This window comes from Pocillopora damicornis, chromosome 14 (genome assembly GCF_964200805.1).
Source record: "Pocillopora damicornis chromosome 14, jaPocDami1.2, whole genome shotgun sequence".
NCBI lineage: Eukaryota > Metazoa > Cnidaria > Anthozoa > Scleractinia > Pocilloporidae > Pocillopora > Pocillopora damicornis.
In genome coordinates this window covers 13176394-13189260 of record NC_142683.1, presented here as the reverse complement: position 1 = coordinate 13189260, position 12867 = coordinate 13176394, and the positions used below count along the sequence as shown (strand labels likewise).

The 12867-nt window shown below is 38.1% G+C and overlaps 1 protein-coding gene and 1 pseudogene across 1 annotated transcript; both read right to left on the bottom strand.

The window, feature by feature from the left end:
* Nucleotides 1-3169: 3169 nt before the first annotated feature.
* LOC149034542 (tripartite motif-containing protein 3-like) lies at nt 3170-5751 on the bottom strand. Its single transcript, XM_089193559.1, has one exon. It carries the CDS (start codon nt 5659-5661, stop codon nt 3631-3633), a length of 2031 nt encoding a protein of 676 aa, XP_089049685.1. The 5' UTR covers nt 5662-5751; the 3' UTR covers nt 3170-3630.
* A 1492-nt stretch (nt 5752-7243) lies between these two features.
* Nucleotides 7244-10242, bottom strand: LOC149034541 (E3 ubiquitin-protein ligase TRIM45-like; annotated as a pseudogene).
* Nucleotides 10243-12867: the final 2625 nt, after the last annotated feature.

The window sequence follows — 12867 nt, the reverse complement described above, 5'->3', positions numbered from 1 at the left end:
CAACTTCTGGCCATACCATCAAAACATGTACTGCAAAATGCAGCAAATGCGATGCTCCCACTTTCTGTGCACATCTTGTTAAAATAGATGGTAAATGGAAGCCAAGATGTGATTTAATCAATTAGTAATGATATAATATATCAATGTATTAAAGGAGTGTATTACCCAAAAACTGTTATTAGAAGTTGTGTAGAATAATTTGCTATGCCTGTGAAATGTTTCTTGTATACGGTATTCAAGGAGTCTTTTTCAAAAATGTTACTGCATTGATTACAACAGAATCACAGACTGAAATATATGGGTCATTTATAACCACATGTTTACATTTTATGAAGGTAATTCACATGCAAGTAAAATAATTCTTTGACATCAACTATCAAAATCAATAAACATGTGCTAAATCAAATATATTAATGATGGACCATATTTTTGTATCCACATCTGTTGCCATCTCCACGGACAAATGTAAAAACGACTCGATGCCCGTCTTCGATTTCAGATCTCACGTATTTATCGCCAATTAATTTAAATTCCACTATGGGGTTTCTTTTTGTCAACCAAAATCTCACAGTCCCTGGTACAACATAAGCAAAATCGCCGTTTTCATTCATGATCCGCTCATTCCACTTTGTGCCGATATAACAATCCAGAGTTTCATTTGAAAGAATTTCATATATGAGTTTATTCCTCTGATATTTTTTGGATGAAATCCTCCCAAGACTTTTATAGAAAACATCGTCATCGACTTGAATTTCAATACGAACTTTTGAATCCTCTCTGCGCCCGGAGTACAACTTTCGCTTGATCTCCCTGTAAACGCGTTCATAAAAAGTTTGCTGGCGATCGCTGAAGGAATCATCGATTGGTTTTGACATCGGTTCCAATCGCATTACGGGCAAATTATGTTCATCGCAAGGCCTCCATTCGTCAAATTTCTCGCAGTACCCTTTGAAATGAATTTTGCCATGTTTTCTCGCTTTGTCGACCTATATTATCTCTACAGGATAAATATTCTTATCCGTAGTTTTTATTTTCTTGCATTGCTTGGTCTTAGCTTCTGCGAATTCGTCAATAAATCTCTTCGGAGTCTTATGCTCCCGCTTCACTCTGTTAGCCGCCATTTTTAACATTGGCGCTCTTTGCTTATTTAATTGCTCTGCGCATGTCAGGTGAGTAATACGGTGGCTTGGGACCAATTTAAGCAAATGTTCAGTTTTCTATGGGATAAGTTTGATATGACTCGAGAAAAGCCAACTCAAAAACTTTCCCTAAAAAGGTGGTTTGTTCACTTAACAATAAAGGTAGGTTAATTTTTAAGTTAAAATGGATATATTTAAATGAATCAAAACTGAAGTAGAGATCAAACACGTCGAGTTTTGTCCCAATAGCGTGCGATTTGCAGTAGGAGTACAGCAAGAAAACTGGCCTAACTCCGTGAAAATGCACGCTATATATTTTGGTCTGGCGCACTCGCTTTTCACGGGCCAAAAATAATATTTTTACATAATAAACACGAATAATTTCTCGTTGAAAAGAGCTCTTTTATTTTATGTACATTCGTATACCCCCGATGTTACGGTCGTCTGAAATATAGCAAAATTCAGCGTACAAACGGAATAGAAAATATAGTGTATTTCACGCGGGTGGTTTCAAACGAAAGAAAGTTCAGTTAGAAATGAAATATAGTTGCAAAGCTACTCCGAGGGATGAAAAACAACTTATGAAAAAATGAATCCAAGACAATTTTTCTTTGTTTTGTACGAGCGTTGTGAAAATGCACTGAAAGCCCAATAGAAATTATGCAAATTAGGTACGTTTTGGCCGATTTCGAACTTTCGTATTTTTTCCAAAATAAAAACTCGCTGGAACTTTTGAGTATTGTTTTTGAAAACGATTCACCAAAAGGGTCTTTTGGAGCAAATAAAAAAAAAGTTGAATTTTTGCTTCTGTCGCCGGATTCTCGAAAATTACTGATACCTCTCTTAAACATATTCCTCTTAATATCCTGGAATTTGATTCCCTGTCGAATCCTGATTAAGTCTCTTAAAGCGAGATACAATTTGTAAAACTGGGAAGAGACAAATAAATTGAAGGTTAAAATAAGACAATACTTCAGTTTACTTCAGTATACTTCAGTTGACGATGGAAATCATAACTGATAGTTTTAATCGACAGCATTATTATCGAAACGAAACGCCGTCACCATACGATAAATCGACAATAGCTTATCGAGGTCAGAGACAAATGTTTTTTTTTATTATTATCATTTTTGATTCATTTATTAACTCATTTATTTATTGCCTTATTTTCGAGTCATTTTCTCTGTTGGAAATGGAAAAAGCATTACATTTACTCCTTAAAATTTTTCTTTTTTTTTTTCCCAAAAATTATATCTTACGATAAAAGTAGCGCTCGAAAGAACAAAAATGCAAAACTTTCCGGTTTGATTCCGTCATAGAGTGATCCATCAAACCATTATAGCAGGATTAAGAGAAGCTTCCTAGGTCTGCAATACGTGCAAGAGCTGTAATCGTTGTGGCATTTGCGATTCACAATGTTTAAAACCCAACCCCGTGAACTCGCTTCCTCCACGGAATGAGTCAAGTTCGCTGCGCAATCAGGGACATCTACTGAAAAAATCTTCCAAGGAGTTTATACGAGCATGAAATCGCTGCAGTTCAGCCTATTATGGGTATAAAAACTTTAAAATAGCGCACTGAGAACTACATGTTCAAATCTGTGAGGGCTAATCCTACAACTCTATTGACTCTTCCCGACCACAGCTTATCCCTGTTTTGTCGCATGAAAAGGTATGGAGTTTTGTTGCCTCGGCTCCGGTTTCCTGATGGCCGATTATAGTTACACTATAAATGAATTTGACATAACCTCTCTTTCACTTTCCAGGGAAACCAAGGTCTGAGATTTGGCAATTTTTGAAATGATGTTTCAGGATGAATTTTTCAAATAACTATTTCAACTGTTATTTAATTTAAAACTGGAAGTTATTTTCTAATCATTTGTAACAGCAAACTATAAATAACTTTTAAGTCTTATTTATTCAGTGCATTTCTAATTTCTGTCGCCTTATTAGATAAAACAAAACCTTAGACTATTTGTCAAAACAGTTTTAAGCTAACACTTGAGCTTAGTTTTTAAAAATAGTTGTCACCTTACTTCTTGTGCTCGTTGATTACTTATACATGTGAAATTATCAATCATAAATTATTCTTGAATTTAAGCTTAATTAAAGATATATTATCTGAGCTTAAAAAAAGCGGACTTAATCTATCCTGACCAATGAATGATTACAAAAAGCAGCACATAGTCTTAACGTTTTCCTGCTATATATTCTCAACCTTAAAAAGAAAGTCAAATTTTTAGTTTTGTTCTTTTTCTAATGCACTGGACATTTTTGAGGACTCGCCGTTAAATTTCTTGCTCTAGATTATTCAAATCGCTACCGACGATGTACAGAAATGCCTCGACTAAGGTTTTTGTCTCTAAGAGTAATTGTAAGTCTAAATATGATCGCTAAGAGTTCTTCCAGACAAGTGATAAAAAAGCATTAAAAACAAAACAAATTACAGGTAAGGAGCGGCTCAAGAAGCAAAGTTTACTTTTGAAAATATTCTATTTCAAAATGTACACTTTTTTGTCATTATGGCTAGAAACAAGAATACGCCCGTCTGGTTCTTTTGTTATCACTTTAGGCTTAGATAAATGAGTGATACTTTTGCCGGTGAAGCGACCGTCTAAAGAAAACTGCTGAACTCGTTTATTCCCAGAATCACATACTAAAAGATTATTGGAGCTGTCTATAAGCAAACCATACGGCGTTGTAAATTGTCCATCTTGATTCCCTTCTTTGCCGAACTTGTATAGGAATGTTCCTGACTGATCAAAAGCTTTGATGCAATGGTTGCCTCCATCAGATACGAGAAAAATGTTTTTGTTGAGAATGCAGCAGTTTGGATATTGGAGTTTCTCTGGGCCATTGTCTCCAAATGTAAAAATAGATTCTCCCTCCTTCGACATCACCTGAATCCTATTATTCCCCCACTCAGTTACAACAATGCGTTCTTTATCATCCACAGTAACGTCTACTGGATTATTTAGCTCTCCTTTTTCTTCGCCGAATTCTCCAAAACTCTTCACCACAGTTCCTGTCTGAAAATTAAATCGTTGTATTCTGCTATTGCCGCAATCTGCAATTAGGACTTCGTTCTCATTTAAAAACGAAATGCGATTAGGGTACCAAAATTGTCCTGTATTGCTACCCTCGCCTCCAGTTTTTCTCAAACGGTTGCCATTTTTGTCAAAGACATAAACATAGTGGCCAAATGCATCTGCCACAACTATCTGGCCTTCTGTATTCACAGCAATTCCACTTAACCGTTCAATCGTGTCCCCTGGAAAGAGTTGTAACTTCAACTCGCCGACCACAACAAGTTCACGTTCTTTTACCTGCACAGTCGTGGGACAGGTTGGTAGTTTATCGCCATTAATCCTCACTTCAATGCTGTAGGCCCCGGGTACTTTGGGTGTAAACTTCAGCCTAACATTTCCGTCGCATTCCTCATCAACAGTCACGTTTGTCACATCTTTGGCGGGTGTTATTAGCAATTCGACTTGATCTTCGAGATCAGCGAAGTTACTTACCTCTCCTCCAGATGTCTGTGGACACAACGTAAACTTTGCTTCTACACCAGCCTGAAAAGTCTTCTCCAGTCCTTCAAGAGTTGATTTAGCAGCGATTGCCGGCTTCTCGGAGACTTGAATAGAACCCAGTTTAAAGTTGTGTTGCGATACTGCGGCAAATTTGACAAATGTAGCCTGGTGATGTTTTGGAACTTGGACTCCACGAAGCTCTTCAAGTTTCTGCCTCAATATGTGTTTGTTCTGTATGATATCCGCAGCTGATCTTCGCTGCACCAGATTCTCCGCAAATTCAGCTGCTTGGTTAATTCTTTTTATTAGAGATTTCAGTTCTTGTTTTGCCGAGGTGACTCGCTCCATTCTCCTCCTACGCGTCATTTCTAAAGACTCTAAGAGCTGTATTTCTTGCTGTTGCGTCTTTGTGATCACGTCTTCAGTTGCCTTCGACACTTCTTGTTTAGCGATTGCAATAATCATTTCCACATCCTCTGATGTTTTGTCTAATTTATTCAACTCTGCTCGAAACAAGTTTGCCTTTTCCTTGATGGACTCGACAGCCGACATGATGTTTTTCTTATCCTCTTGCACTGCTTTTTCAAGCACGTCAAACGCATGGCCTCGGTGGTCTTCGGCGACGCAAATTGGACAAATACACGCCTCACACGAGGAACAGTAATATCGTACTCTTTCTTTCGTATGTTGCGAACAAGTCTCCTGTTGTTGCCTCGGAATGGCTTGGCGATCTTCCGCTTCAAGGACACCTAACAGACTTTTGTGAAAAAAGCTGTTAGGCAAACGGTCGAAGCGATTTCCATGCGGTAAATCGATTTCTGCCTGACACTCGGGGCATCTGAATTTCCCTTGTCTCTGGCTCACTCTTGCATGTCTCTCTAAACACTCACGGCAAAATGTATGAAGACATGATATAGTTTTAGGTTCGGTGTAGGTATCGAGACAAATCGAGCAAGTAACTTGTTTCTTAAGACACTTTAAGAGAGGATTCATTACGATCGCCTTAAACTGTAGTAAACTGGTTCGTTTTTCAAGTGACGAGCCCTTTCAAAACACTTCTACGAAATAGCAGCTACTATTTCAGTTTCCAAGAAAACAGCACAAAGTCCATCACGGCTGACTTCCTCTGACCAATCGCATTTCAGAATTTAGACTTACTCCTTCGTCAGTGGCAGCCTCTTCTCACAGAAAAGGAAATTTGGCTGACAACAACGTCATCAGCTGAAACTGAAACAATAATTCGTGATTTGCATTCCTTTGGCGAGACATTCGACTATATTTCTCATCTGTCTTACTTGAAGTTTATATCCTCGGTTTAGTCATTGCCAGAGATCTTTGAAAACACAGATATCTAAACGCTTATGGTTTTGAAGACATAATTCATTGAAAACAGAAAATCACTACTTTTCTTGTAAAAAACCATAAAGCTACTTTTTACGACTTTATTTAAATTTCTGAGAAACCAGAACTGAAATCTGTCAGGACTTGACTGATCACATTCAATGAATTTGTTGATCTCTTCAGCTTGTGACTTATAACTGTATCTGTTTACTTCAGTTTACTCGTTTCAGTAGATGATGGAAATCATACTTGATAGCTTAAATAAACAGTTTATTATCGAAACGAAACGCCGTCACGTTACGAAAATGGACAATTGTGAATTAAGGTGAGATTATCAAACATGCACGGACAGTTAAATTATTTGTTATTTTTTGCAAGTGATGTAGCTTTTGTTATTAAATAGAGTATATTGTTCAACAACATCGGTAATCATGAGGAATGAGAATTCAAAGTCATCCAGCAAGGCAAGCGAGCTAATCTATGCAAATAAGCCACATGTCGCTTGTTTATTTCCTTTCCCGGTTCGCTCGCACTTTGTTCGCGGGAAATCAGGAGGGAGGCGGGGGGAGGGGGGGCTGGTGCGGAAATAGGGAAGAGATAAGAAATAATTATTTTTTAATTCTTTCTAATTTGTTGCCTCAGCTCCAGTTTCCTGATAGCCAAGTATATTTAAAGTATTAATAACCTCGACATAACCTTGTTTTATTTTCCAGGGAAACCAAGGTAGTGATGATTTTGCAATTCTTAAAATGATGTTTCCCGATAAGTTTTTCAAATAACTATTTCAAAATGTTATTCAATTTGAAACCGGAAGCTATTTTCTAATCATTCATAACAACAAACTGTAAATAACTCTTAAGTCTCATTTATTCAATACATTTCTAATTCGTCTCACCTTATTATATGGAACAAAACATACAATACATTGGCCTTTAAGAAAATAAACAAAACTTTAGATCGTAGAAAAAACAGTTAAAAAAGAACTTAATAAACCGAGAAGAAACATGGATGGCCAAATGGCAAGGGATGGAGAAGATTAAAACGGACTGAAACTGACAAATTTAAAAGACCTGGGCTAACTACTTCGAGTGAAAAGGTTTTTGTCTCCAAGAGTAGTTGTAAGTCTTGATATTATCGCTAAGAGTTCTTCCAGAAAAGTGATAAAACAGTATTAAAAATAAAACAAAACACAGGTAAGGAGCGGCTCAAACTGCAAAGTTCACTTTTGAAAGAGTCTATTTCAAAATGTACACTTTTTTCTCATCACAGCTAATGATAAGAATACGCCCGTCTGTTACTGTTAATATCGCCATAGGTTGAGATAAACGAGTGATACTTTTGCCGGTGAAGCGACCATCTAAAGTAAACTGCTGAACTCGTTCATTGCAAAAGTCACATACTAGAAGATTATTATAACTGTCTACAAGCAAACCATACGGCGCTTTTAATTTTCCATCTTGATACCCTTTTTTGCCAAACTTGTATAACAATTTTCCTGACTGATCAAAAGCTTTTATGCAGTTATTGCCTCCATCAGATACGAGAAACATGTTTTTGTTAAGAATGCAACAGGTTGGATTATCAAGTTTCTCTGTTCCTTTGTCTCCAAATGTGAAAATAGACTCTCCTTCCTTTGACACCACCTGTATCCTACCATTGCCCCACTCGGTTACAACAATGCGTTCTTTATTATCCACAGTAACGTTCACTGGATTGCCAAACTCTCCTTTTTCTCTGCCTTTTTTTCCAAAACTTTTCACAACAGTTCCTGTCTGAATATTAAGTCGTTGTATTCTACTATTGCCGTTATCTGCGATTAGGACTTCGTTGTCATTTAAAAACGAAATGCCATTAGGGTACCAAAATTGTCCTGTATTGCTACCCTCGCCTCCACTTTTTCTCAAACAGTTGCCATTTTTGTCAAAGACATAAACACAGTGGCCATGGTTATCTGTCAAAACTATCGTGCCATTCGTATTGACAGCAATTCCATAAAAGTTTACAGGCCTGTCTCCAGGAGAGAACTTTAACTTCAACTCACCGACCACAACAAGTTCACGTTCTTTTACCTGCACAGTCATGGGACAGGCCGGTAGTTTATCGCCATTAATCTTCACCTCAATGCTATAGGCGCCAACTACTTTGGGAGTAAACTTCAGTCTAAGATTGCCGTCTTCTTTCTCTTCAACAATCACGTCTGTAACATCTTTGACGGGTTTAATCAGCAATTCAACTCGACCTCTAAGACCAGCCTGGTTACTCATGTCTCCTCCAGATGTCTTTGGACATAACGTAAACTCTGCTTCACACCAGCCTGAAAAGTTTGATCCAGTCCTTCTAAAGTTGATTTAGCTGCGTTTGCGGTGCCTTCGGTGACTTTAATAAAACCCAGTTTTAAGTCCTTTTGAGATGTCGCAGAGAATTTGATGAATGTCGTCTGCTGATGTTTGGGAACTTCAACTCGCAGAAGCTCTTCAAATTTGGTCTTTAAAGTTTCTTTGTTCTGCATAATATCCGAGCTTGAGGTTCTCTGCACCAGGTTTTCCGCAAACTGAGCTGCTTGGTTGATTTGTTTTACTAAAGGCCTATTTACACGGCACGACTTTGTCGCATGCGACAAGCTTACGACAGGCCTACGACATGACTTAAGAGTCGTAAGCGAGTTGTAGGTTTGATTTACACGAAACAATTCGTGTCGTAAGCCTGTCGTAAGCTTGTCGCATGCGACAAAGTCGTACCGTGTAAATAGGCCCTAAGGATTCCACTGCCTGTTTGGCCAAGTTAATTTTATGGAGTCTTGACACGCGTGTTGCCTCTAGGGATTCTAACGCCTCTCGCTCGCGCTCTCGAATATTTGTGATCATTTGTTCCGCTGTTTGCTTGACGCTTTGCTTAGCCGTTTCCATATTGCTTTCCAGCTTAGAAATGGTTTCTTCAAAATGCTTAATGACTTCCTGGAGCTCGCTTTCCATTTTCTTGATCAATTTAGCGCCCGAGATGATGTTATCCTTTTCCTCGTGTGCTGCTTTGTCGAGAAGAACAACTTTGTGGTTTTGATGATCCGTGACTATGCAAATTTGACAAATGCAAACTTGACACTGCGAACAAAAAAACCGTGTAATTTCTCTCTCTCGTGGAACTCTTGAGAACAAAATGGTTTTCGCCTTAACAATGCTTCGTAATCTTCTGTTTTGAAGTCTTGAACTGGCGTGACTTTGTGTCTTTGAAAAGACTTTTTAAGCAAATCATGTGCGTTGAAACGATCAGGGCACATGAATCGTCCGCAATCGAAGCAGTAGTACATCTGAGGGTTGGTTGCGCTGCATTGGTAACAAGTAATGCTACTTGCCTCGCCACTTTGTCGAACAGCGAGAAGACTCAGCAAACTTTTATGGAAAAAGCTGTTAGGAAAACGGTCGAAGCGATTTCCTTCTGGTAAATCGATCGCTGCCTGACACTCGGGGCATCGGAATTTTCCATGCTTCTGGCTCACTCTTGCATGTTTCTCCAAACATTCACAACAAAACGTGTGAAGACATGATATAGTTTTGGGCCCGGTGTAGGTATCGAGGCAAATCGAACAAGTAGCTTGTTTCCTGAGATTTACCAAAAGCGACTCCATCAGTATTGACAATAAGTAAAAACGATATATGTAAGCGACGTGTAAATTTGAATAAAGGGTTTATTTCAGATTCCTAGAAAACAGAACAAAGTCCGTTTCAGCTCGTTGCCTGTAGCCGATCACGTTCCTAAGCTCAGTTAAGGCTCTTTATCGTTCTATTGTTTATCTGAAATGAGTCAACTTGTTGTCTGAGAGCTTTATTTTTTGACAGTATGCAAAAATGATCGAGGTTAACAAGTGTTAAATTTTTAGTTATGAGAATTTAAACATATGTTGAAAAGTGATAGTGCTGGATATTTAAACGCAGACAGCTGTTTTTGATCGTGAATTGACTTTGAAAGTTCCCGCGTGATCATCTGTGAGTTTTTCTTCCTTTTAGTGCTAAAAATGAGCCTTTTCAACAATTTTGCAGAATCTTGAGGTTTAGGTGATATTCCTGCTTGACTTAAGATTGATTATTGAGTACGCAATTTGAATGAATAACTGTTAAACTTTGTTTTAATAACCAGTTACATGAAATGTGAAATGATATGTTTGTTGGCAAAATTGAAGTGAGCAGCACAATAGATCTATAATTTGCAACGTGGCTTTTTGATCATTATTTTGTTTTCTGGTGATAACGAACACCATACGATCAGACATAACTAGAATTCAAACATTTTGTCGACCTTTTTTAACCTAACTCTAACAATTGCTCTTATTTAAATTCTCCATCCTTAACAGTTCTTAATTATCTGTGTTCTCTGTGTTCTTACTAAAAGAGGATCCTTTTTCCTCTCCTTGCTCTTACCTTTTTGGTGTTAACCTTCAAAGGAACGCTCTCATTTCGAGGTTCCTTCCGCTTAACGGCAGTTCATTGTGTCGATAAAATTTCACTACATTCTGTTGATTCAGTTCTAATTGTTTAAAGGACAAGATCACTCCAAAAATCGTATACTTTTGTAACCAGCAGCAGAAAGTTTACACCAAGTCAAGGTCTAAACCCATTTTTCAGCTTCCAAAATTGCTTCGATCCCTATGAAAACTTATACCGCAAAATTCCTCACGCGCACCGTCATTTTGAATAGCTAATAATTCGCGCGGGGTAAATAGGATACATTTCATTTGGTGTGCGCCTACACAGGATACCTCTCTGTCTCTGAGAATAAGACCACTCGACTGTTTTGGTCTTAAAAGTATCATTATAAGATGATTTTCTTTAAGGAGGTTTGTGGCATATGTCTTGCCCAGATCTATTTCGGTAGCATCTCGAATCAATAGAAACGAGTGATCCGGGGTAAGCAACTACAATGTCTTTTAAGAGGAACGTCACACCGAGATACACACGGTGACTGGGTTACGGTTCACAAAAAAGAAAATGCTTTCCTTTGCTTTTACTGAGAAGAAAGTTTGCTCAAGTTGCTTAACTCCGAGATGACCTATAACTTTTTGATTCAGCTCATATACGACTAGACTTTGAAGAGGCGTTTCTGTGTTTTCTGACATCTTAGAACTGGTACCACGTACGTATAAATGAAGCATAAACAAATTAAAACCGTTGAATACGAATTTGTGGTGTAAATTAGACAGGGGCTTCGACAGCGATGGTGACATTTCATGACCCTTTGTGGATTTCATGAATTGAGACCCTGTGTGAATAAAAGTTTTCAACGACTCTTGAAAAAGTAAACAATGATGTTAAAACTAAAGTTAACTTGGAAACGCAACGCACGTGACAAAAGGGCTTCAAAGCTTACTATATGGTTGTAAATTCAAAATATTCAAGACGAAACATTTTTTTCATGACAAAATAGCGTATCTATATTCAATCTCGTAAGAATCGCCCCTACATTAAACTTTTCGTATCACATCTACTGCAAGTTTCACTGTTTCAAAAAGGTGTATGCAAATCGTAACTTGAAAATAAACTCGAACAAAAACCTTGATAAAAATTTCGATCTTTGATTACATACTTTTTGCGCGAAACTCTCTCAAAGGACGTTTAACTTCTTCATGGCAGACTGAATATGACCTTGTGTGTTTGTAAATCTACTATGACGTAATTGTCAAATTTGGCACTTTTCTTAATGGATCACTTAGCACAATCTTAAGAACCTGTTGCTTGTGCCTTGCAGTGCCTTGCACTATTAGCGACAGATTTTTAAGGTAACAAACAGAGGCTAAAAAGAAGTCCTTTATTCATTGTAAAAGTACTTTGAAGAAAAAACAATCCAAATATTTTTACTGCTTTTACAAATTTAAAAAAAATACCACAACGACATGACGACTATAGTGAAAACAAAGAGTGTTTCTTTATGACACACTTGTGTGTCGCTATTTTATTGTTTAATCCCACAGGTTGCTTAAGAAAAGCTGTAAATTAAAAACAAACAACCAAACAAACAAACCATTAGTTGTCATTGTACGCGGTACAGCTGACCTGCCAGAAAGTTCTTACTAGATATGAGTTTGCACAAATCCACCTTCGTGTAAACAAATCCACGTTAGTCTCTGAGATTCCACGCATGTCTGAGCGCTCCGTGGAAACCAGATAAAGTCATGATTCATTCATGTGTTGAAGTTAAGGCAGCCGACTCGTTGCTAAATTTGTTGCAATATTAGCTGTCTCCCGAAATTATCTGCTACATGCTCTACTTTCCACGAGCGAGATAACCGACACTCTAGAGAAGCGCTTATCAAGAAAGATGTGTCACTCGCGCGTGTGAATCACTCAGTGAATCAAAATAACGCAGGCGTTCACTAATTTTTACATTTTGCTTTACAGGAAGAGCCTTTCCTGCAACGCAGGCGAACACCTACCAGCCGAACCCCCAAAGTTGAATGCCACATTATGCGCTAATAGCGCCACGGGGGTGTTTTGGAAACTGGGTCGAGTCAAGGACGTGAATCATTGTGGTCAGCTGTGTTGCTAGCAACGGAACTGGGACCTCTCATTCTCTGTGGAGGAAGTTTGTTACAACGTTGAGTGTCAAAGTGAGAAAATGTCTCGATTGAAAAACGAAGCTGATTTATGCAAGTTAGCCACATGCTGCTTGTTTATTTCGCTCCTGTTTTAAATGTGAAATTAAGGCGGGAAGCGTGGGTAAGGAGGAGGGGGGGGGAGGAGCGGGGTGGGTAGGGTTATATAACGAAGTCATTACAGTTTCATGCATTCGACGTTGATCTCTATAAAAAAAAAAAAAGGGAAACCAAAGAACTGATAATTTTGCAATTGTTAAGGTGATGTTTCCCAATGC

What these genes read in the sequence shown, in the direction of transcription:
- LOC149034542 (XM_089193559.1), bottom strand. Translation starts at nt 5,661, where the DNA reads ATGAATCCTCTCTTAAAGTGTCTTAAGAAACAAGTTACTTGCTCGATT.